The sequence below is a fragment of the Saimiri boliviensis genome, chromosome 17, assembly GCF_048565385.1.
Source record: "Saimiri boliviensis isolate mSaiBol1 chromosome 17, mSaiBol1.pri, whole genome shotgun sequence".
In the NCBI taxonomy this organism is placed as follows: domain Eukaryota; kingdom Metazoa; phylum Chordata; class Mammalia; order Primates; family Cebidae; genus Saimiri; species Saimiri boliviensis.
This window is the reverse complement of record NC_133465.1, coordinates 27,450,784-27,475,703: the sequence shown is the minus strand read 5'-3', so window position 1 is coordinate 27,475,703 and position 24,920 is coordinate 27,450,784. Positions and strand designations below refer to the sequence as shown.

Below are 24,920 nucleotides of genomic sequence, written 5' to 3'. Positions count from 1 at the left end.
CTTGTAGCTAGACAAATGTTTCTGCCAAATCACTTTCCCCTACACAGTTAACAGTTATAGTTTGCAGATCTCTCTGCCATTTTGAGGGTACTAAAAGCTTACCTACTGGAGTGTGTATGTGTGTTTTGAGACAGGGTCTCACTGTGTCACCCAGCCTGGACCAGCCAGTGGTTCAGTCATAGCTCACTGCAGCCTCCACCTCCTGGGCTCGGGTGATCCTCCCATCCCAGCCTCCTAAGTAGCTGGGACTACAAGCACACGCCACCATGCCTGGCTATTTTTTAAATTATTTTTGGTAGAGACAGGGTCTCACTGTATTGTCCAGGCTGGATTTGAACTCCTGGGCTCAAGTCATCCCTTCACCTCAGACTCCCAAAGTGCTGGGATTATGGGCATGAGCCGCCATGTGCAGCTCTTTAATTAATTAATTAATTAATTTTTTTTTTTGAGACAGAGTCTTACCCTGTCACCTAGGCTAGAGTGCAATGGCATGATTTCGGCTCACTACAACCTCCACCTCCTGGGTTTAAGCGGTTCTCCTCTGTCAGCCTCCCAAGTAGCTGGGATTACAGGCGTGTGCCACCACGGCCGACTAATTTTTTTGCATCTTTAGTAGAGATGGGGTTTCACCATGTTGGCCAGGCTGGTCTCAAACTCCTGATTTTGTGATCCACCTGCCTCAGCCTCCCAAAGTGCTGGGGTTATAGGCATGAGCCACCATGCCCAACCACCTTTAATGTTAATGTGCAGTTTTTCTTGTGTTACAGACCTGTTTTCTAGGTGTACTCCATGGTAATTTAAGCATGTACTGTATTCGTTTAGATAACATCTAGTCCACCCGTCCCCACCTTTTTTTTTTTTTTTTTTTTTTTTTTAACTGATTTAACTGGTGAGAAAAATTGAGGCCCAGAGAGAGTTGTTGACAACTCAGGGTCATACTGTTAATGGCAAAAGCTGGTTCCTGAATCCAGATCTTCTGACCCAAGCCAGTGCTCATTTAACAAACTGATCATCATCATCAAACTTTTACCATTTGTATACTTAATGTGTGTCAGGTGTTGTGCTAAGCATTATATAGCTCTCATCTTGATTGATACTCTTAACAAGTCTGTGAGGCTGGTCGATGTTTTAGAGATGAATAAACAGGCTTGATGGCCTGAGGAAGCACAGCTAGTAAGTGCTGGAACCAGGATTTCAACCCAATTCTGTCTAGTTCCAAAGCCTGTGTTCTTCTTTTTCTTTTCTTTTTTGATGAAATATTTATGTAAAAGGTAATAAAGAATAATATGACAAATACCCAGCACCTAGCTCAAGAAAAGATTACCAATCATTCGAAGCTCCCTTCCCATTACATTGCCCTCTTTCCCTCAGAAGTAGTCATCCACTTTCCTGAGCTTCAAATTTGTGCTCCTAACCACCAAGCTATACAGCTGCATTTATTAAGTGCCATGTGAGCTGGGAGCTGGATTACTGTTACTCAACAGTAAACGTGAAAGAAGACATGTTTTCTGCCCTTGAAGAGTTTCCTATGGGTGATAATGAAATACTTGTTTCTTAATCTTTCTGGAGATGCTCAGTAGCTGGTAAGAGATGTCACATTTTTGTCAATGAGGTCTAAGAAGTCCTTCAGGAGATCACTGGTGATATGTTAGAAGGTTGCCTAGATACTATACAAGTGAAGCAGTTAAGAATACATGTGTCAGCCAGGCATGGTGGCTCACACATGTAATCCCAGCACTTTGGGAGGCCGAGGTGGGTGTGTCATGAGTTCAGGAGTTGGAAACCAGCCTGGCCAACATGGTGAAACCCCATCTCTACTAAAAATACAAAAATTAGCCAGATGTGGTGGTACACACCTGTATTCCCAGCTACTCAGGAGGCTGAGGCAAGAGAATCACTTGAATCTGGGAGGTGGAGGTTGTAGTGAGTTGAGATCATGCCATTGCACTCCAGCCTGGGTGATATAGCGAGACTGTTCATCCCCCCACCCCTGACCAAAAAAGAAAAGAATACGTGTGTCTTAACTGGATCACTGACTATTTTTTCCTACTAGAGACCAAATTATACATTGGATGTTAAGTTTTGTTTTCAGACAGGGTCTTGCTCTTTCATGACTCACTGCAGCCTCAACTTTTGAGCTCAAGTGATCATCCCACCTCAGCCTCCTGAGTATCTAGGACCCCAGGCCCAGCTAGTTTTGTATTTTTTGTAGAGATGGAATCTTGCCACATTGCCCAGGCTGGTCTCAAACTCCTGTCAAGCGATCCGCCGGCCTCAGCCTCCCAAAGTGTTAGGATTACAGGCATGAGCCACTCTGTACTCAGCCTTGTCTTATTTAATACATTTTTCATATCCACACATAGTAGCTAAGACAAAACTTTGTTCTTAGAAGGCAATCAGGTCAATAATTATAAAATGAACTAATAGTAGAAGTCTAGACAAAAAAGATGGGTCATGTAGAAGCATAAGTCAGTACTCTGCATGTTGTAGTGTTTTCCCTAGTTTGTTACAGGCACGGTGCACATGTTTCTGGGTGGAACTAGTGCTCTTGGATAGAAAACCTGTTATAATGTTTCTCAGTTGTTCCCAATACCATTGCCCTCACTTCAACAGCACTTTGGCCTGGCCAACTACAAATTCAGGGTTTCCTACTACCCCATCAGACTAGAGTGAGTCATAAAACTCAGGAAAGTGCTATATTCACGATTATACGTATGAACAACCAGATTGAAGAGGTACAAGGTCTAGAAGAGTCTCTAGCTCAAGAGTTTCTTTCCCTGCAGGGTCAGGGTGTACCAGCTTCCTGGTGTATTCATACATTCACCAACCAGGAAGCTCTCCTGAGCTTTGATGTTCAGAGTTTTTATATGGGTTTTCAGTAGGTAGACCTGATTAAGTCATTGGCCACGTGCTTGACTCCAACTTTTTCCCCATTGGAGATTTTGGGGTGGGGCTGAGCGTTCTGATCCTCTAATCATGTAGTTGGTTTTTCTGGTGACCAGCTCCCACCCACCCTGCTAGCTTGTTCTGTTGCCCACTCCTCCCCACGAGTCACCTTATTAGGATGAACTCAAGTATGGTTGAAAGGGATTCATTATTAATAATAAAAGACACTCCTATCATTCAGGAAATTCCAAGGGATTCTGATGCTCTGTGCCATACTCTGTCACCCATGCTGCAGTGCAGTGGTGCAGTCTTGGCTCACTGCAACCTCTACCTCTCCAGTTAAAGAAATTGTCAGCTTCCCAAGTAGCTGGGAGTACAGGTGCCCACCACCACACTCGGCTAATTTTTGTATTTTTTGTAGAGGCAGGGTTTCACTATGTTGGCCAGGCTGGTCTCGAACTCCTGACATGATCACCTCGCCTTGGCTTCCCAAAGTGCTGGTATTACAGGCGCGAGCCACCACAGCTTGCTGTGTTTATGTTTTAACTGCCTCAGCAGTTACCTGTTATTCCCAGTTCTCCAGTTGCTGTTAAGAAAATCTTTGAATGGTAGTTCCAGAATCTCCAGGAGGTGGGACTAATTTCCACCTGAAAATACAGCAGTACTGTTGTGCTTGGACCGGTGAAATCAAAATCAGATGATTCAGTCTGGTTGATGTGCTAGAGGCCCTTTTTCCATTCATATAGAATTGGAAAATTTTGTTCACTATCGAAGTGTTTCCAAATACATGGTAATTGTGTCGATGTAGTATTGACACAATACATACGTATTAAGTATGTATATTGGGTATATATTTAAGTTATAATTTAATATAAATTACGTGGTACAGCAGTAGTTCAAAGGAGGAAGTAGAGGAAATAAGAGCTACAGTATCTCTAGAATGTCAGTAGGGTTGAGGTAGAATTTGAACCGTCTTTGAAAGATAATTATTAACAACATTTGGAAAACTAGAGGGAGAGCAGGAATGATGTTTAGATGAGGGAAACTGAGGTGGGCAGGATTTATTGTGGCTTGTTTGGACTTATACAATGCAGAGTGGTCTTACTGAGCAAATCCAGTAGGGAATAGTGGGAAATGAGATTAGATAGGAGAGCTAGGGATACATTATGTATAATAGTCAAAGGCCAGTAGAATGATTTCCCTTTGATGTAGTGGATAATTCAAAGAAGGCATTTGATCCGGTGAGTTAGAAAATGAAAAGAGTATGTAAGAAAAGTGGACTGGCATTTGTGTTGTTGGTAGATTAACGAGGAAACTGGAGAAAGGAATAGAAAATTGGGGACTGGGAGATTTTTCAATAAAAGTACTGTAATTAGGGAAATGGGAACAGCAAGGAAGGAATGAATATTAAAAATTTCAAAGGAAAATTTGACAGACCTTGAGTGCTAAATACAGAATAATGATGAATCAGAGATGGTACATTTTAAGAATTTTTCTTTTTATCCTGATGTATAAAAAGAATGTTAACCAAGGCCGGGCATGTGGCTCATGTCTGTAATCCTAGCCCTTTGGGAGGCCAAGGCATGCAGATCACCTGAGGTTAGGAGTTTGAGACCAGCCTGACCAACATGGAGGAACCCCATCTCTACTAAAAATACAAAATCAGCCGGGAGTGGTGTCACATGCCTATAATCCCAGCTACTCGGGAGTCAGTGGTTGCGATGAGCTGAGGTTGTGCCATTGCACTCCAGCCTGGGCAACAAGCAAAACTCCGTCTCAAAAAAAAAAAAAAAAAAATTAACTGGGTATAGCAGCATGCACCTGTAGTCTGAGCTACTCAGGAGGCTGAGGTGGGAGAATCACCAGAGCCTGGGGAGGTCGAGGCTGCAGTGAGCCAGAAAAAAAATCACACCACTGCACTTTAGCCTGGGCAATCAGAGTGAGTCCCTGAATCAAAAAAAAAAAAAAAAAAAAAAAAGGGAAAACTTGGAAACCTTTCCAATGTTTTTTGTTAGGAGTTTATGTTAATAAATTATAATACACCACAATACAACTATCAAAAATAATGCAGGATGGCTGGATGTGGTGGCTCATGCTTGTAATCTCAGCACTTTTGGAGGCTGAGGCAAGCAGATCACCAGAGGTCAAGAGTTTGAGACCAGCCTGGCCAACATGAGGAAACCCTGTCTGTACTAAAAATGCAAAAATTAGCTGGGTGTGATGATGCATGCTTGTAATCCCAACTACTCGCTAGGCTAAGGCACAAGAATCACTTGAACCCAGGAGGTGGAGGTTGCAGTGAGCCAAGATTGCACCACTGAACTCCAGCCTAGGCAACAGAGTGAGACTCCATCTCACAGAAAACAAAAAAAAATGCAGGAGGTTTTAAAAAATATTAATATAAAATATTAATTTAAAAAAATTGGTCAAAATATATATTACAGAACTATCATTTTAACTGTTCATAATTACAATTCAGTAGCATTAAATTTATTCATAATGTTGTGTAACCATCACCATTATCTGTACTTGAAACTTTTTTATTATCCTCAACAAATCTATGTACCCATTAACCACTAACTCAACTTTTCTCTCCTAAGAGTTTTTTTTTTTTTTTTTTTTTTGAGGCGGAGTTTCGCTCTTGTTACCCAGGCTGGAGTGCAATGGCGCGATCTCGGCTCACCGCAACCTCCGCCTCCTGGGTTCAGGCAATTCTCCTGTCTCAGCCTCCTGAGTAGCTGGGATTACAGGCACGCACCACCATGCCCAGCTAACTTTTTGTATTTTTAGTAGAGACGAGGTTTCACCTTGCTGACCAGGATGGTCTTGATCTCTTGACCTCGTGATCCACCCGCCTTGGCCTCCCAAAGTGCTGGGATTACAGGCTTGAGCCACCGCGCCCGGCCTCTCCTAAGAGTTTTTATGTGCTGACATGAAATACTGTCCAAATGCATAGTTAAGTGATAAAGGAAAGTTGCAAAGTAGTGTGAGAACTGTGATTCCACTGTGGTAAAATATTGCAAGTTATATATAAGTATAGGAAAAATCTGGGGGAATATTAAAGTGTTGGTGGAGGATGTTAGGAGGGATTTGTACTTTTATAGAATATACTTTGGCAGGTTTTTAAAAACAATGAGTAAGTGTGACTTTTCTAAGCATAAACAAAGATCTACTTTTAAGTATTATACTAAAACTTGATAATTTGGATGCCTTCGATTATAGTTGAGTGACAGTCTTCATAATGTGGTTGCTGGATTTGAGCATATGTAGAAACTAAACACTTTATTAAAGTAATGATTTTTCTTTTCACAGCTAGAGTTGGGAAGACATCACTGATTATGTCTCTGGTCAGTGAAGAATTTCCAGAAGAGGTAAACATTTTGATTTCCATATTTAAATTTTAAAAAATTTATCAAAATCAAATTAATAGGAATGAACTCTGCCTCTTGGCTTGTGGTTTGTGTTTCCTTTTGGACAGTTGGGACTTTTTTTTTTCCTTCCTTTTTTAGAGACAGAGTCTCACTCTGCTGTCCAGGCTGGAGTACAGCAGTGCCATCGTAGCCCACTGCAACCTCTAACTCCTGGACTAAGCAATTCTCCTGTCTTGGCCTCCCAAAATGCTGGGATTACAGGCATGTGCCACTGTGCCCTGCCAGTTGGGACTTTTTAAAAAGCCAATACTCGTTTATCAATTATATCTATGAAATATGGTATAGGAGAAATAACTAACCTATATCTAAGTTCACCTAAATCTTTTGTATTTTCTGCCTTTGACCTTGTCTAGGACCTTTGTACTCTCTGTGTCTCAATTGTCTCATCTATAGATAAATGGGAGCTGAAAGGGATATACGTATCATATAAGATCTGTAGTCCTCTCTTAAAAATAAAATGTTGTTCATAAACCCAAAATATGAAAAAGGCAATGAGCAGTCCATGAGTTGAAGTTCAGGGGAAAGGTATGAATCCCTGCTTGCCTTCTGTCTGATACTCCCTGGTCTGTGAGGTGTTTTTGTCAGAACCCACTGGAATTATGATACATATATTTGACAACCTTTAATATACTTGCTTCATTTTACAAATGATGAAATGAGCTCATTCCACCTTTGCCTACCTCAAAGGATTGTTATGGGTCTCAAATGAGATAAACTTAATAGCAGGGAAGTGCCACCAAAAGTAATAAGGTGGTTTTATTATTACTGGTAATAAATTTACATTTTGGAAGTTCCAGAGTGAGGAGCTGTTGGCTAACTTACATAAAGTTAGGATATAGTTATAGGGAATGAGATTTGTGGAATGGGATGAAAATGATTTCAGATTACTCTCTTGTTGATAACCTGTTGGTTTATTTGCAAATTGTTTTGGATTAAAATATCTCCTCATTTGCAGAGTCTCTTCAGCCTTCAACAAAATAGAATGAAAACAACATATTAAAAAAATCTAACGCTTGAAACACCGAATTAATTCAAGAATTCTTTGAGTCTGTGTCAGATCTGAAGTATTCTTTTTTTTTTTTTTTTTTTTTGAGACGGAGTTTCGCTCTTGTTACCCAGGCTGGAGTGCAATGGCGCGATCTTGGCTCACCGCAACCTCCGCCTCCTGGGTTCAAGCAACTCTCCTGCCTCAGCCTCCTGAGTAGCTGGGATTACAGGCACGTGCCACCATGCCCAGCTAATTTTTTGTATTTTTAGTAGAGACGGGGTTTCACCATGTTGACCAGGATGGTCTCGATCTCTCGACCTTGTGATCCACCCGCCTCGGCCTCCCAAAGTGCTGGGATTACAAGCTTGAGCCACCGCGCCCGGCCAGATCTGAAGTATTCTTAATGTGTTAGTCCTACGTAGATATAAATATGCATTTAAAAATGTTTTTATCATACAAGTTTAATATATATTTGCATCAGTGATAAAGCACAAAAATAAACACTTATATGTACAACAAATGGGTATTGGTGAGAGGGGCTAATACAGGTTGAGCATCCCTTATCCAAAAATACTTGGGACCAGAAGTGTTACAGATTTCAAATTTGTTCAGATTTTGGAATATTTGCATTGTACTCACCAGTTAGGCATTTCTCTTATCGGAAAATCAGAAATGCTCCAATGAGCATTTCCTTCGAGTATAACATCGGTACTAAAAATTTTCAAATTTTAGAACATTGCAGATTTCAGATTTTGAGTTTAGAAATACTCAACCTGTGTAGATAAATTTATATCATCTGTTACAAGTTTGAGTGATAATAATTAAAGGTGTTTTTTTTTTTTTCCATATTGTTTGTAAATGAAGGTTCCTCCCCGGGCAGAAGAAATCACCATTCCAGCTGATGTCACCCCAGAGAGAGTTCCAACGCACATTGTAGATTACTCAGGTAATGAATATTCTCTTGTAGGTGAAGCTATAGGGTTAATTTAATAGACTTGAAAAAAGATATTTACTGAGCTTTAAAAGGTGTTCAGAGAGGTGGTCTTTTCTCTGTAGCAGTAAATGATTCTTTATGCTTCTTATCTCATTTATGCCTGTCAACCTCGATCCCATACCCCACCCAGTGCCTCCATCTGACAGTTCTTCGTCCCCAGATTACTAAGTTGGGTTCTATAATACCTGTGGCTGTTGAACACTTGAAATGTGACTGTTCTAAATTAAAATGTGCTGTTAAGTGTAAAATGTAACTGGATTTTGAAGACTTAGTATGAAAAAAGGATGTAAAATATCTCTTTTTCTGTTGAGTACATGTTGAAATTTAAATATTTTTGAATATTTTGAGTTAAATAAATTTAATTTTACCTTTTTTTAATTTACCTTTTAAAGGTTGCTACTCAAAAATTGAAAACTATGTATGTGGCTTGCATTGTTTGTTAGACAGCACTGTACTAGAAGCTGAGGGAGGTGAATGCCTTCTGCTACAACCAGTCTCATAACTAGATTTATTTACAGAATTATTCTTCAATGTGTGTAGCCATAAAATTAGATTCACTTCAGTATTAGAATTGAAGCCTTAACCCATTGATTACTTAACATATGGAAAGATATTAAAAATATGGCCTGTTATTTAGCATAGTATAAAATATCATGAATTCATATATATTAGTTTATATGTCAGAAGTAACAGGCATTTTTAGGGAAAGATGCATATAACCTAAGGTGGTCTAAATTAATATGCCAGTAATTGCTTTGCTCTTCAATTATTTGCTTTCTATCCTACCTGTATCATTCATATCCCTGTACCCATGGAATTGCAGGCACACCCACCCATTGAGACAGTTCTAGCTAAAGATACATGCTAGAGAGAGAATTCTCTCTCTTTTTTTTTTTTTTCTTTTTTCTTTGCAAAAACCTAGTTTTAGCTGAGGGAATTCTCCTCTCTTCATTATCAAGCTACGGTTTTGCCTCTGGGCCTAGTTGTTATTACTCCCACCTGCTATCCAGATCTTAAGCTTGTATTACCCAGAATCTCACCTGGCCTTTTGGTCCTGTGTGTATAGACACTTTGTCCGAGCTTCTGACTCTTCAGCACCTAGTCTTCTAGCCTGGATTTCTGAGGTCCTTTGCCTGACCCTTTTCAACTCTGGATCAGATGCTGGCCTAGATTTATTACACAGTGCTTCTGCTGTTCCATGCCTGAGTTATCCTCTTATAGACTTGTCTTTCAGTGCCAGCTGCCTTATCATAGTTCAATCTTTTCCTTCCCCTGGCTGGCCCTTGTGTTTGCTACACCATGTCATTTTGAGGGATGTTAGATGGATTTTGCATAGAATTTAGTTTGGCCGTTAGTTTTTATGAAAGTGTCTGCAATATGAAACATTGACTTTTTGTTATTTGTAGAAGCAGAACAGAGTGATGAACAACTTCATCAAGAAATATCACAGGTGAGTTTTAAAAAACAGAGGTGTAGGTTTTTGCCTTTATCATTCTCTTTTTGTTGTTTGTTTTTGTTTTTTTGAGACCGTGCCTTGCTCTGTCACCCAGGCTGGAGTGCAGTAGTGCAGTTTCGCCTCACTGCAACCTCCACCTCACAGGCTGAAGCAATTCTTGTGCCTCAGCCTCCCGAGTTGCTGGAATTACAGGCGTGCACCACCATGCCCAGCTAATTTTTGTATGTAGAGATGGGGTAGGCCGGGCGCGGTGGCTCAAGCCTGTAATCCCAGCACTTTGGGAGGCCGAGGCGGGTGGATCACGAGGTCGAGAGATCGAGACCATCCTGGTCAACATGGTGAAACCCCGTCTCTACTAAAAGTGCAAAAAATTAGCTGGGCATGGTGGCACGTGCCTGTAATCCCAGCTACTCAGGAGGCTGAGGCAGGAGAATTGCCTGAACCCAGGAGGCGGAGGTTGCGGTGAGCCGAGATCGTGCCATTGCACTCCAGCCTGGGTAACAAGAGTGAAACTCCGTCTCAAAAAAAAAAAAAAAAAAAAAAAAGAGATGGGGTAGAGATGGGATTTCACTATGTTAACCAGGCTGGTCTCAAACTCCTGGCCTCAAGTGATCTACCCCGACCCTTTTTCATTCTCTTAATTACCAAGAGTTCTTTTTCAGTTATTTGTTGTTATGGCTGTTACTGAGTATGTGTTTTTGCTTTAAGTCCTTAGGAACATTTTCTCTTATAGGCAAGCTAATTGTTGTTGTTTTTTTTTTTGTCTTAGCTTTTAAATTTTTTTCTTCCTTTCACCCAAATATATTAATTGTCTACATTTTATTATTTTTAGATACCATTAATTTGTTACTTTTTCTTCTAGGCTAATGTCATCTGTATAGTGTATGCCGTTAACAACAAGCATTCTATTGATAAGGTAGGTGTGACCTTTTTCCATTATAGTTTGTTTCAGTGGAGCACTTCCAAAGTTGATCCTCAGTTTAGAATTTTAAGGTCTAAGGGAAGAGTGTTTTGTAAAAATCCTCGTCATGGCTAAGCACTTGTTAATTTTTATTTTAGGTAACAAGTCGATGGATTCCTCTCATAAATGAAAGAACAGACAAAGACAGCAGGTATTTTTTCCTCTCTCAAACTTTGGATATTGAAAGTTTAAAGCTTGCAGAAAAGGTTCAAGAAATAGTACATTGAACTTCCCTAAGTCCTTCACTTAAATCCACTAGTTAACAATTTGCCACATTTGCTTTATCTGTCAGTTTTTCTGTCTGTTCATACACATACCCACATACCTTTTTTGGGGGGACTCATTTGAGGGAGCAAATATACTTAAGAGCAAAGCAGGAAACAGAACTCTGATATCATAATGATTCACTACTTCAGACAGATTATTTTGGTCATAAATGTTACATTTCACTTTCTCAAACTGCTGCTTGAAAAAATCTCAGTTTTATTTATTTATTTTATTCTTTTTTTTTTGAGACAGAGTCTTGCTCTGTCATCCAGGCTGGAGTGTAGTGGCACAATCTTGGCTCCTTGCAGCCTCTGCCTCCTGGATTAAGCGATTCTCACGCCTCAGCCTCCTGAGTAGCTGGGACTAGAGGCACATACCATCACGCCTGACTAATTTTTGTATTTTTTAGGAGAGAGAGTTTCACATGTTAGTCAGTCCAGTCTCGAACTCCTGACCTCAAGTGATCTGCTCACCTGGGCCTCCCAAAGTGCTGGGATTACAGGCATGAGCTACTGTCCACAACCTGAATCTTTTTAAATAGGAAAATCAGACTGATACCTATGTACTGTACACATTTCGTTCTTTACCCAATTTTTTAGATTTCTCTCTTAGTTGGACATTCTCTTTTAGGTTGACATTAATTAGAGTTTCACCTTGAAACTCTTCAGATCTGGTTCTCAACACATGATTATGATCATTAACCCTGTGTCTTACATATTTTGGAAGGGAGACTGAGATGGCGTTGTATGTGCTGTGAGCAGTGCTGTGGCATTGTATGGCTTCTCTTTTCTGATGGTTTTAACTCTGTGATGACTTGACAAGTTGGAAAGGAAAGAGTGTCCTTTTAGAGCTATGCTGTCCAATGCAGTAGCCTCTCATCAGTTTGGTGATTTAACTAAATGAAAATTAATAAAACTAAAGCTTGTTCCTCGAATACACTTAGCCACATTTCAGCTGCTCAGGAGCCACATGTGACTGGTGGCTGCAGTAATGGAGAGTAGAAATAAAGAGCATTTTCATCATCATAGAATGTTGTATTGGACAGGGTTGCCTTAGAGGATCTAACACCCATATGCTCCTAATATCTGTTTTTCTTGCTCTTGCTTGAGCCATTTCTAGGAGGGAATCTTTGAGAGAGGGCAGTTTTACTAAGATCTGTCAAGCACCAGCTTGGACCACTGAATTAAAAAATGTTGGCTTTACCATGACAGCTTCCTAAAATGCTGTGGCCTCTTTGGTGGCCTTTTTGTACCATCTGGAAGTGTCTTTTGACACTGAAGATCTGATTTAGCGTTCTCAGGTGTGACTGTGATCCAGTCATATGTGAGCCTATCCCTGGACTTTTATTTTTCCCTTCCTGAACGACAGGAGTCTGTGTATTTTTCTTTTTTCTTTCCTTTTTTTTCATTTCTTTTTTGAGACAGGGTGTGGCTCTGTCACCCATGCTGGAGTGCAATCTTGGCTTATTGCAACCTCTGCCTCCCCGGCTAATGCCATCCTCCTGCTTCAACCTCCTGAGTAGCTGGTACTACAGGTGTGCACCACCATGCCCAACTAATTTTTTTTTTCTTTCGAGTTGAAGTCTCACTGCTTTGCTCAGGCGTGATCTCAGCTCACTGCAACCTCTACCTCCTGGGTTCAAGCAGTTCTCCTGCCTCAGCCTCCCAAGTAGATGGGACTATAGATGCATGCCACCACACCTGGCTAATTTTTTTGTATTTTAACTAGAGACAACGTTTCACCATGTTGGCCAGGATGGTCTCGAACTCCTAACCTCAAGTGATCTGCCTGCCTTGGCCTCCCAAAGTGCTGGTATTACAGGTGTGATCCACCACCCCTGGCCTAATTTTTGTACTTTTTGTAGAGATGAGGTTTTGCCATGTTGCCCAGGCTGGTCTCAAATTTCTGCGCTCGAGCAGTCTGCCCGCCTCAACCTCCTAGAGTGCTGGGATTACAGGCATGAGCCACCGCTTCCAGCCTTCCTTATTTTTCTTGTTACTGACTTTTCCCAGGGTGATGTTTTTTTTTATTACCTGAACATTACACTTTCCAATACCTTCTCACTGGGCCTCATACCTTCAGTTCATATTTGTTACACCTATATTCTTCCTTAGGACTTTGTTGGACCATTTCAAAGTGGTTCTTAATCAGGAATGCTCATCACTGTCACCTGAGGCACTTTCAAAACCATGTAGATACCTTTTTCTCACCCCTGGAATTTTAGAATCGGTATGTTTGGAGTCAGGCCTAGGAGTGTGTGCATGTGTGCGTGTATGCAGCCTCCAACTCCCAACTCCTGGGCTAAAGTGATCCTCTTGCCTCAGCCTCCCAAGTACCTGGGACTACATGTGTGTGCCACCACACCTGGCTAATTTTTAAAAAACTTTTATAGAGACAGGGTCTCACTATGTTTTCTAGAATAGTCTTGAGCTCCTGGCCTCAAACAATCCTTCTGCCTTGGCCTTCCAAAGTGCTGAAATTATGGGAGTGAGCCACTGTATCAGGCAGATATGTATATACATATACATGTATATGTATATGTATATATATATATATATATATGTATCTGTGCTCCGTAAGTTACTCTGTGCACACCTTTGGTTAGAAACCACTGTGTTTTTGGAAACCCTCCTGGTTCTGTTAGGAATTTATATTTGGGCTATGTGGTGGGTCAGTTTTTTCAAGTATAATGGCACACGAAAGTTTAGATAAGCTAAATACTTTCAAGTGTTTCTGTTGCAGTCTAGAGTTCTAGCAGAATGATTTGATTTCCCTCCAAGCTCTCTTGCAGGATTCACAACAATTTACCACCAGGCTGGTCCTGCTTGATATCCCCATTAAGATTTTTCCCCATAGGCTTCTCAGAGTTAATTTGTCTAAAGCAAAATTTTTAATTCCCTGCCTACTCCCTGCCAAAAACAGAAACAAAAAATCCTTCTCAATCTTCTCTATCTTCTGAGATCGACTTTTTTTTTTGCCCCCAACCTAAACTATGTATTTTTCTTGATTTCTGCTTTTCCCTAATTTTTGTACTTTTTGTAGAGATGAGGTTTCGCCATGTTGCTTAGGCTGGTCTCAAATATTTGAGCTCAAGCATTTTGCCCGCCTTGGCCTCCCAGAGTGCTGGGATTACAGGCATGAGCCACCGCTCCTGACCTTACTTATTTTACCACATCTAAACTATCAGCTGTTTCTGTCAGTTGTACTTATAAAATATATCTGAAGCCGGGCGCGGTGGCTCAAGCCTGTAATCCCAGCACTTTGGGAGGCTGAGGCGGGTGGATCACGAGGTCAAGAGATCGAGACCATCCTGGCCAGCATGGTGAAACCCCGTCTCTACTAAAAATACTAAAAATTAGCTGGGCATGGTGGCGCGTGCCTGTAATCCCAGCTACTCAGGAGGCTGAGGCAGGAGAATTGCCTGAACCCAGGAGGCGGAGGTTGCGGTGAGCTGAGATTGCGCCATTGCACTCCAGCCTGGGTAACAAGAACGAAACTCTGTCTCAAAAAAAAAAAATAAAATAAAATAAATAAAATATATCTGAAATTTGAATATTTCCTTTTCATCTTCACTGTCACTGCTCTAATCCAAGTTACTATTACATTTTTAAAAATTTAGGCCAGGCACAGTGACTCACACCTGTAGTCCCAGCAGCGTGAGAGGCTGAGGTGGGTGGATCATGAGGTCAGGAGTTCAAGACCAGCCTGGCCAATATGTTGAAACCCCGGCTCTACTAAAGATACAAAAATTAGCTGGGTGTGGTGACAGGTACCTATATTTTTATTTTTATTTTTTTGAGACGGAGTCTTGCTCTGTTGCCAGGCTGGAGCACAGTAGCGCTGTCTCGGCTCACTGCAACCTCCGCCTCCGGGGTTCAAGCGATTCTTCCGCCTCAGCCTCCTGAGTAGCTGGGACTACAGGCGCGTGCCAAACGCCCGGCTAATTTTTGTATTTTTAGTAGAGACGGGGTTTCACCATGTTGGCCAGGATGGGCTCAATCTCTTGACCTCATGATCCACCCGCCTCAGCCTCCCAAAGTGCTGGGATTACAGGCGTGAGCCACCGAGCCCGGCGACAGGTGCCTATAATCCCAGTTACTTGGGAGGCTGAGGCAGAGAATTGCTTGAACTCGGGAGGCGGAGGTTTCAGTCAGCTGAGATCACGCCACTGCACTCCAGCCTGGGCGACAGAGCGAGATTCCGTCTGAAAAAAAAGAAGTTAGTGAAAAATCTAACATATACTAAGATACATACCTGTTATCCAGCATCAACAATTAACTCATGACCAGTCTTGTTTCATCTATTACCCCTCCCATTGAGATCATTTTGAAGCAAATGGAGACATTATATCGTGCTGTAAATGTCATTATATAGCTCTGAAAATCACTGCATTTAAAAATGTCACCACCCTACTTAGAATCATTCGGTGGCTTCCCATTTTACGCTAACAATAAAACCTACATTCCTTACTGCAGCTTGTAAGTCCTTATGTGTCTGACCTTTGATCCTCTTTCTAACGCCATTTTATACCTTTTTCTCTTTACTCAGTACTCTGTAGCCATTCTGACATTTTCCTGTTGTTTGGCGCCATCAGGTTGTTTTTTCAGTTTTTGGCCTTTGCACATGCTGTTACTTCCTCCTGGGTCGCTCTTCCCTGACTCTACATGGCAGATTTCATCTTATCCTTCACCCCTTGGCTCAAATGTCACCTTCACAGAGGGGGTTTTCCTTAATTATTATACATAAGTAGCTCCTTCTCATTACTCAGTCCCCCTATTTATTTCCTGCAGAATACTTATTGAATTGGAAGTTATTTTATTTGCTTATTGCTCATTTTCTGTTTTTCACTATTGGACTGGTCAGGTTTTAGTTCTGCCCAGGCGTGGTAGCTCATGCCTGTAAACCCAACACTTTGGGAGGCCAAAAGTTTAAGAATAGCCTAGACAATATAGCTAGACCCTTCTCTACAAAAATTTTTTTAAAAAAAATGAGCTGGGTGTGGTGGCTCGTGCCTAGAGTCCTAGCTACTAACAAGGCTAGGACAGTGGAACACTTGAGCACAGGAGTTTTGAGATTGTGGCTAGCTATAATCCTGCCACTATACCCCAGCCTGGACAGCATAGCTAGACCCTGTCTCAAGAAAAAAAACAAAACAGAATGGGAAGAAGCCTTCTGTCTCGTGTCCTTAATACTTGCAGCTGTATGTGGCTTATAATATATGCTCAATAGATAACATGCTGAGTAAATACATGCTATCTAGAGGGCTTGATGTGACTGTAGAGGAAGGTTCATGTTGAAGAGAGTAAATAAAAGCTTTTTGGTTAGAATGGGTTATGATGTAAATTAAAATATAAATCTAATGTCTTTTGCCTTCCTTATTACAATGTGCCCTGTTAATTTTAGGCTGCCTTTAATATTGGTTGGGAACAAATCTGATCTGGTGGAATATAGTAGTATGGAGACCATCCTTCCTATTATGAACCAGTATACAGAAATAGAAACCTGTGTGGAGGTATGCCTCATAATTTGATTTAAAAATTTATTTTTGATGAATTCTTACTAAATTAAAGTTCTAAATAGGAGGGGGGACAACGTGGGATGGAATAAATTTCCTGCTCTTTGTGAAGTCATGTAACCAAATAAAACAGAGAACTTGGAGTTGGCCTCTGAGCTCTTTCTAGACATTCGTATTGTTAGGTCCTCAAAGAAAGATACATTTTTCATTTTTTTCAAGGAATCCTACTTTTGCCTTATATTAATAGTTTAAAAATTGTTTTTAACTCTCATAATTGTTTTCAGAGGGTAAAATGTTATTTTTTGTTTTTCAGTGTTCAGCGAAAAACCTGAAGAATATATCAGAGCTCTTTTATTATGCACAGAAAGCTGTTCTTCATCCTACAGGGCCCCTGTACTGCCCAGAGGAGAAGGAGGTAACAGCAGCTCTTTTACACAATGACTGGACCACTTTATGTTCCCACCAACAGTGTATGAAGGTTCCAGTTTCTCCACATCTTTGCCAGACTTGTTATTTTGCCTTTTTTAAAGTTTATTATAGCCATCCTAGTAGATGTGGTTGGGATCTCATTGTTTTGATTGGCATTTCCCTGATAGCCAATGATGTTGTATAATTTTTCATGTGCTAATTGACCATCCTCTTGGGAGAAATGTCTGTCGCCTTTTCAAAGTTCTTTCCCATTTTTGTTTAAAGAGACAAGGTCTCACTGTCATCTAGGTTGAAGTACAGTGGCGTTATCATGGCTCACTACAGCCTCAACCTCCTGGACCCAAGCAGTCCTCCCATTCAGCATCCTGAGTAGCTGGGACTACAGGTGCATGCCACCACATTGCAGCTAAAGTTTTGGTTTTTTTGTAGAGATGGGGTCTCACTGAGTTGCCCAAGGTGGTCTTGAACTTCTAGCCTCAAGCAGTCCTCCTGCCCCAGCTTCCTGAGTAGCTGCCTTTGCCCATTTTTCAGTTTGATTGTCTTTTTTTTAAATTAAATTTTTCCTTTAAGAAGTGGAGGCCGAGTACAGTGGCTTATGCCTGTAATCCCAGCACTTTGGGAGGCTGAAGTGGGGGGATCACTTAAGGCCAGAAGTTCAAGACCAGCCTGGCCAACATGGCAAAACCCTGTCTCCACTAAAAATACAAAAATTAGCTGGGCGTAGTGGAACACACCTGTAATCCCAGCAACTTGGGAGGCTGAGGCACGAGAATGACTTGAATCTGGAAGGTGGAGGTTGCAGTGACCTGAGATTGCACCACTGCACTCCAGCCTGGGCTATGGATTGAGACTCTGTCAAAAAAAAAAAAAAAAAAAAAGAAAAGAAAAAGAAAAAGAAACAGGTCCTTGCTGTATTGCCCAGCCCAGGCAGATCTCGAACTCCTGGCCTCAAGTGATCCTCCTGCCTTAGCCTCCTGAGTTACAGGAGTCTGGCATTACAAGTGTGAGCCACCACACACAGCTTGAAGCGGTTGTTTTGGTTTCCTTTATCAGGAGAGGTATTGTCTTTAAGAATAAAGAGTTTCAGATATCTTTCAGGAAAACCTTATAGGATAAGTGAGTGGTGAGCAAACTGGCTCATAGGCCATATTTGACCTACCACCTGTTTTCACACAGTCTGTATGCTAAGGGAACATTTTATATTTTTATTCATTCATTCATTCCTGTTGCCCAGGTTGGAGTGCAGTGGTGCGATCTCAGCTCATTGGGTTCAAGTGATTCTCCTGCCTCAGCATCCGAAGTAGCTGGAACTACAGGCATGTGCCACTACGTCCGGCTGATTTTTGTATTTTTGATAGAGACGGAGTTTCATCATGTTGGCCAGGCTAGTCTTGAACTCCTGATCTCAGGTGATCTGCCTGCTTTGGCCTCCCAAAGTGCTGGGATTATAGGTGTGAGCCATCATGCCTGGCCATATGTTTTTAAATGATTGAAAAAAATCAAAAATAATATTTTGTGATAGGTGAAAATTGTATTACATTCAAATCTTATCATTTCAAAAAGATAAAGTTTTATTGTAACATAGCCATACTCATTTTTTTTTTTTTTTTTTTTTTTGGAGACGGAGTTTCGCTCGCTCTTGTTGCCCAGGCTGGAGTACAATGACGCTATCTCAGCTTACCACAACCTCCATCTCCCCAGTTCAAGCACTTCTCCTGCCTCAGCCTCCTGAGTAGCTGGGATTACAGGCACGCGCCACCATGCCCAGCTAATTTTTTGTATTTTTAGTAGAGACGGGGTTTCACCATGTTGACCAGGATGGTCTCGATCTCTTGACCTCGTGATCCACCCGCCTCAGCCTCCCAAAGTGCTGGGATTACAGGCTTGAGCCACCACGCCCGGCCTACATGCTTGATTTTGCCTGTTGGCCCCAAAGCCTAAAATATTTGCAATGTGGCCCTTTGCAGAAAAAATGCCAACTCCTGGTATAAATAATTTATTTGAGTTATCCCTTACTCTGATGCTGGTTTACTCTTATTGCTGGTTTACTTTTCCTTAGATAGGATTCTTCTTTCTAATTTACTCTTAATCCACTATTTCCCAAACTTGCCTCATCATAATTGTCACTGGGTGTTACTGGTTAAAAATACAGATTCTATTCTGATTCAGCTAGCTGTTGTATTTTATGATCAAGGAAATTTGGGAAACAATCTTAATACTGTGGGAATTGTTATAGGAATTTACCTCTGAGGCCTTAGCCTAGCAGTGTATGAAATCCCCTCTATTAGTTTGTTCTAAATTTTTTTTTTTTTTTTGAGACATGAGTTTCTCTCTTGTTACCCAGGCTGGAGTGCAATGGCGCGATCTCGGCTCACCGCAACCTCCGCCTCCTAGATTCAGGCAATTCTCCTGCCTCAGCCTCCTGAGTAGCTGGGATTACAGGCACGTGCCACCATGCCCAGCTAATTTTTTTGTATTTTTAGTAGAGACGGGGTTTCACCATGTTGACCAGGATGGTCTCGATCTCTTGACCTCGTGATCCACCCGCCTTGGCCTCCCAAAGTGCTGGGATTACAGGCTTGAGCCACCGCGCCCAGCTGTTCTCAATTTTTTAATAGCTACTTTGTTCTTAGGCCTATTATTAGTTCTGCTAATCTGTTAATCCCTCATCCCTTCCCCATCCCACAAGAGTAAAATATTTACTACCATCTGTTATTCAGTTCTTAGGTGGACCCGCATGAGAGGTAAAATTTCAATAGAGTTTATATGTACTACTCTCTTCTCTTTTCACTGCTACTGAGTACACTACTAATTGCACTGACACACTTGACAGCATTTCAACTACTATGTATATCACCGTACCATGACCTTTTATTTATAATCATCATATACCCATCATGTCAAAACATGAAAAGAAAAAAATAGATTTTCCACCATACCTGGCTAATTTTTGTATTTTTAGTAAAGACCGTTTCCCCATGTTGGCCAGGCTGGTCTCAAACTCCTGACCTCAGGTGATCTGTACTCCTCAGCCTCCCGGTGCTGGGATTACAGGTATGAGCCACCGCACCCAGCCTCAAATGCTTTCTATATGTTTGACTTCTTTCTCTCATTTCTTTCTAATCTTTTTGTATCTTAAGTTTGATGATTTTCTCACTATATCAAATTACTCTCCCAGAGACCTCATTTAAAACAAGAAAAGAAGAGGTTATCTGTATATGTTTGGAAGATAATTATTTTCTTTCCTGTTTTTTAAAGAATTTCTTTTCTGCATTTGAGTTTGATAGCATGATCAAAGCTGTCATCATTACTATTTTGTAAGTTAATATGTTTATATTTCCTCACCTTGACATCTCATCTCTCTCATCTAGGTAGAACTGTAAGAGATCTGTCTCCAAGCTTAGACAAAGTTTAAAAATCCCCTTGAAGTTTTATTATCAAAATTGTTGGCAGTGATTACCCTATAGTGTTTATACAGTGTAGAAGTATGTGGGCCTTATTTTAAAATAGTCACATATTCTATCCATGATGAATCATAAAACAAAAATTAAGGAAGTTGTCAAAATATATTTCCAGCAGCATTAGTCATAAAAGTTTAGAGTCACAAAAGGCAAAGTTCTTTTTTTCTCTTCTTTTTCTTCAGTTGTACAACAAAATCTTTTTAAAGTATGAATAATTCTTATACTAGGAGGTTAGTAAAATTTTTTACACTTATTAACCGGTGATATTTTGCCACTTGTTTATGAATAAGTGTATTTTATTTCCCAACTTTAACATACAACAGATCTCATTCTGCTGCCAGATGGCTGATGGTCAGAAATCAGAAGTTGGGGGGAAAGTCCTTAGTAGTTTTCAGATTCTCTGTGGAATGAGGGAAGATATACATTAAAAAATGTTTTTTTCTGAATTCTAGTACTTGAGTTTTAGTTGAAAAAAAATGTTGTTGTTGTTTTAATTTGACTAGAAGAATGAATTCCTCCTAAAGAATAACTTCTCTTTTGCCTCTTAGAGGATTTATTGTCATAAGGGAGAGCTTAACCATTCCAGATATCAGTCTCAGCAAATATTGCCTCATTTACTTAAAAAGGCTTGCATATAAAAGTAAATGGCTTTGCTTTAGTTCAATTTTTCATGTTGGTTGTATTTGATATTATGTAAAAACAGTCAGAATTATTCTCAGCATTGCTTATGAAAATCACGGTTTAAAATCCTATTTTAATTAAAACGATTATTTCTTTTTTCCATGATTTACAGATGAAACCAGCCTGTATAAAAGCCCTTACTCGTATATTTAAAATATCTGATCAAGATAATGATGGTACTCTCAATGATGCTGAACTCAACTTCTTTCAGGTAATGGTCCTTTATTTCAGACATGTGCATATCTTTTATTTTTGCTGATAAAAGCTATAAAAATATATTAGCTTAAACAACAAGAATAATGTGTTATAAACATTAAGTCTCTTTCACATAAAACTATCTTTCACATCTACCTACATAAGCCTTTACTTAGGCTGTAAAACTGTGTTATGCCCAGGAATTGAGGGGATTTTGATAGCCTCATTTCATGGTATAAAGTGGGTGTGTTAAGGATGACTTGAAGTCTGAACTCTGAATCATTTTGTTTTCTTCGTTTTGAATAACAAAGCTACACAAAGAGCCCTGTGTTTTAGAAACAGGATGGAAGGAATTGGGAATGTTTCTTTCTCTCTAAGTATGACATGTTTTACTTAAATAATACAAAGTGGAGACCATTCCTAATGTAGAATGTTTCTTTGGTTGCAACTCTTGGGTTTAATGTTGCTTTGTAGATTATCATTTTATATTATTTGTGGTTTTAATGCTGGTTTGTTTTAAAATATATTTTTATGTTTTTTGCTAGAGGATTTGTTTCAACACTCCGTTAGCTCCTCAAGCTCTGGAAGATGTCAAGAATGTAGTCAGAAAACATATAAGCGACGGTGTGGCTGACAGTGGGTTGACCCTGAAAGGTGGGTGGATGGTATTTTTCCCCCTTTTGAAACCTAATATTTTCAAAATTTGGCAAAAGGTAAAGGTTTTTATTGCATTATTTATACTTTAAGGAAATGTTACTATTTAATAGTATGCCTGAAGTCTGATTTGGGTATTTAAGAGTTGGAAGGGACAGGCCATTGTTGGGGATTATCATCTTGACCACCAGTATAAATTAGAGGTGGGGAAATTGGTTGGATCTCATGGATACAGAGGTCCTATCTGGAACAAACAAATATATCTTAAAATTCTTCTTACTCATAAGCAACCTTTAAATAGTCATTATTTTTAGGGAATTTTGTCTATGAGTCAAATTACACAGCTAGAATGTTCCCTGGAGAATATATTATGGAGGCACAGTGAAGTTAATGAAATTGAAAACCAGAATTTTCCATTACAAAAATAAGCTCAAAGATCTGTAAAACACTACTGTCGTATAACTTCGTGCACGTCAGTATATTTCTTGAGATGTAATGTTGATCATTTCCTCCAGTGCTCTCTCTTACTGTATATGTGAAACAACTCAGAAATCAGCTCTGTTTCATTGAGATACTTGTGAATTTTGTTTTGCTTTGAGCTTTACTACACAAAACTAGCATCCATATGTTCATGAATCAAGTTCTTGCCATTATATTACTTGCTTTTTTCTCCTATGTGACTCTGTATCCTTTATTTACTAATTTACTTTATTTCAGGTTTTCTCTTTTTACACACACTTTTTATCCAGAGAGGGAGACACGAAACTACTTGGACTGTGCTTCGACGATTTGGTTATGATGATGATCTGGATTTGACACCTGAATATTTGTTCCCCCTGTATGTACCTTTGGTTTTTTTCTTTTTAAAAATTTTTTATTGAGACAGGATCTCATTATGTTGCCCAGGCTGGTCTTGAACTCTTGGGTTCAAGCGATCCTCGCACCTCAGCCTCCCAAATTGCTGTGATTACAGACATTGAGCCATGCCCAGTCACCTTTGGTTTTCTAATTGATTTTACTTGCTAAATATTTTTAAGGCTTATTCAGCACATGGGGAGGTGGGCCTCAGGCTGCTTGGGGATAAAAAATTTTAGAATTATAGCAGAGACTTATAGCAGGATTTCTCAACCTCGGCACTATTGACGTTTTGGACCAGACAGTTTTTTATTGTGGGTGTCCTATGCGGTATAGGATGTTTACCACATCAATTGATGTCAGTGACACCTCCAGTTGTGACAGCCAAAACTGTTCAGAAATTGCCAAATGTGCTTTCTGAAGCAAAATCATCCCCAGTTGAAAACCACTGATTCCCTCATGGCTCAAACTTTTCCTCTTCTTGTGAAGACTACAAGTACCTTTTTTGGTTCATTTTGCTGAGGAAGGGAAAAATAAGATGCTGGATAAACTTGTTTTGGGAGTCAAGGCATCTCAGAAATATGTTGGTTAACGTTTTTCTTACAATGTTCTTCTCCCTTAGTTTTATAGCCTGTTCTTAGCTTAAGTTGAAGTAGGTATTTTCTTAAATGATTGGTCTATTTGTGTTTTTTTTTTTTTAGAGACAAGGTCTCACTTTGGCTAGCTCACTAGAATCTCGAACTCTATGGCTCAAACAATCCTCCCACCTGAGCTTCCCAAATAGCTGGGACTATAGGTGTGCACCACCATGCCTGGCTTTTATTTATTTGTTTGTTTGTTTGTTTTCTTTCTTTCTCACTCTCTTCCCTCCCTCCCTCCTCCCTCCCTCCCTTCCTTCCTCCCTTCCTCCTTTCCTTCCTTCCTTTCTTCCTTTTTTTTGGTAGAAAAGGGAGTCTCACTATGTTTCCTAGGCTGATCTTGAACTCTGGCCCTAAATGATCCTCTTGCCTCAGAGTCCCAAGGTGCTGGGATTCCAGGCATGAGCCACCACACCTGGCCAGTTATTTTCCTTTGATAATTCTGTGTTTACGTTCTATTTGTTAACAAATGGACCCAGTGCCATCCCCAAAACGAGACTGCCTTGTAGGATCCCTCTTCTGTACCCCCGGGAAGCGAGCTTTTCAGGGATGGTGACTTCCTGGGATCTGACCTCAGAGTCTTGAATCATTCTTCTTCACTTTTTCTTTGGCACATTATCTTTATGGTGCTCTTTTATTTTAACATATCACCTCCAGCTGGCTATGTAATGATTCAGAAAGACTGTTGTTTTTTACTTCTCCATTATTGAGGAAGCAAAGTTTTTTCTGATTAAATTCCTAGTCCATTAATCAGTTCTAAATTGAAACTTCCTTTAACTATGTTACTAAATCTTGACTCAAGTTAATTTCCTAGGTTTTTCAATAAATACATACTGATGAATGAATTTGTTTTAGGACTCTCTCATTAGGTTTTCTTTTCTGTGTCATTTACGTGAATAGATAAATTCTATGGGAGGTTGCTTATTGCTTTCTTAAGTATGACAGTGAGGAAATTCCATGTCTTATGGCATTGTGGCTTACACTAATCATCTCTTTCAGTTTTTTTTTTTTTTAAATCTTCTTTGCCTTTAATATTCTGCAGAATAGTTCCCTGGAGCTACTACATGAAACTCTCTATCCTTATGAAACCCTCTGCCTCTGTCCTTCACATTGCTACTAGATTATTGGATAAATAAATAAAAGTTTGGCTCTGTCACTTCCCTTCAAGACAGGATAAAACCCAAGCTGCTGCCTTTTTTTTTATTTTTAAGACTCAGTCTTGCACTTGCCCACCAGGTGGAGTGCAGTGACGTGATCTTGGCTCACTGCAACTTCCTGGGTTCAAGCCATTCTGCCTCAGCCTCCCCAATAGCTGGGATTACAGGCACCTGCCACCACGCCTGGCTAATTTTTGTATTTTTAGTGGAGATGGGGTTTCACCATGTTGGCCAGGCTGGTCTTGAACTCGTAACGTCAGGTGATTGGCCCGTCTTAGCCTCCCAAATTGCTGCGATTACAGGTGTGAGCCACCATGCCCGGCCTTTTTTTTCTTCTTTTTTAGAGACAAGA

At 40.3% G+C, this 24,920-nt stretch overlaps 1 protein-coding gene across 7 annotated transcripts in view; it reads left to right on the top strand.

Moving 5' to 3' along the window:
• RHOT1 (ras homolog family member T1) overlaps positions 1-24,920 on the top strand; it is a 70,907-nt gene that overhangs the window by 14,266 nt on the left and 31,721 nt on the right. For all 7 annotated transcript variants that reach the window (XM_003933011.4, XM_003933012.4, XM_010343615.3 and 4 more), the window contains exons 2-11: positions 6,199-6,257; positions 8,170-8,251; positions 9,706-9,749; positions 10,618-10,671; positions 10,815-10,867; positions 16,387-16,495; positions 16,812-16,913; positions 21,182-21,280; positions 21,810-21,918; positions 22,636-22,756. In XM_003933011.4, the coding sequence (XP_003933060.3) occupies positions 6,199-6,257; positions 8,170-8,251; positions 9,706-9,749; positions 10,618-10,671; positions 10,815-10,867; positions 16,387-16,495; positions 16,812-16,913; positions 21,182-21,280; positions 21,810-21,918; positions 22,636-22,756 (832 nt within the window). The remainder of the gene's footprint in view (positions 1-6,198; positions 6,258-8,169; positions 8,252-9,705; positions 9,750-10,617; positions 10,672-10,814; positions 10,868-16,386; positions 16,496-16,811; positions 16,914-21,181; positions 21,281-21,809; positions 21,919-22,635; positions 22,757-24,920) is intronic.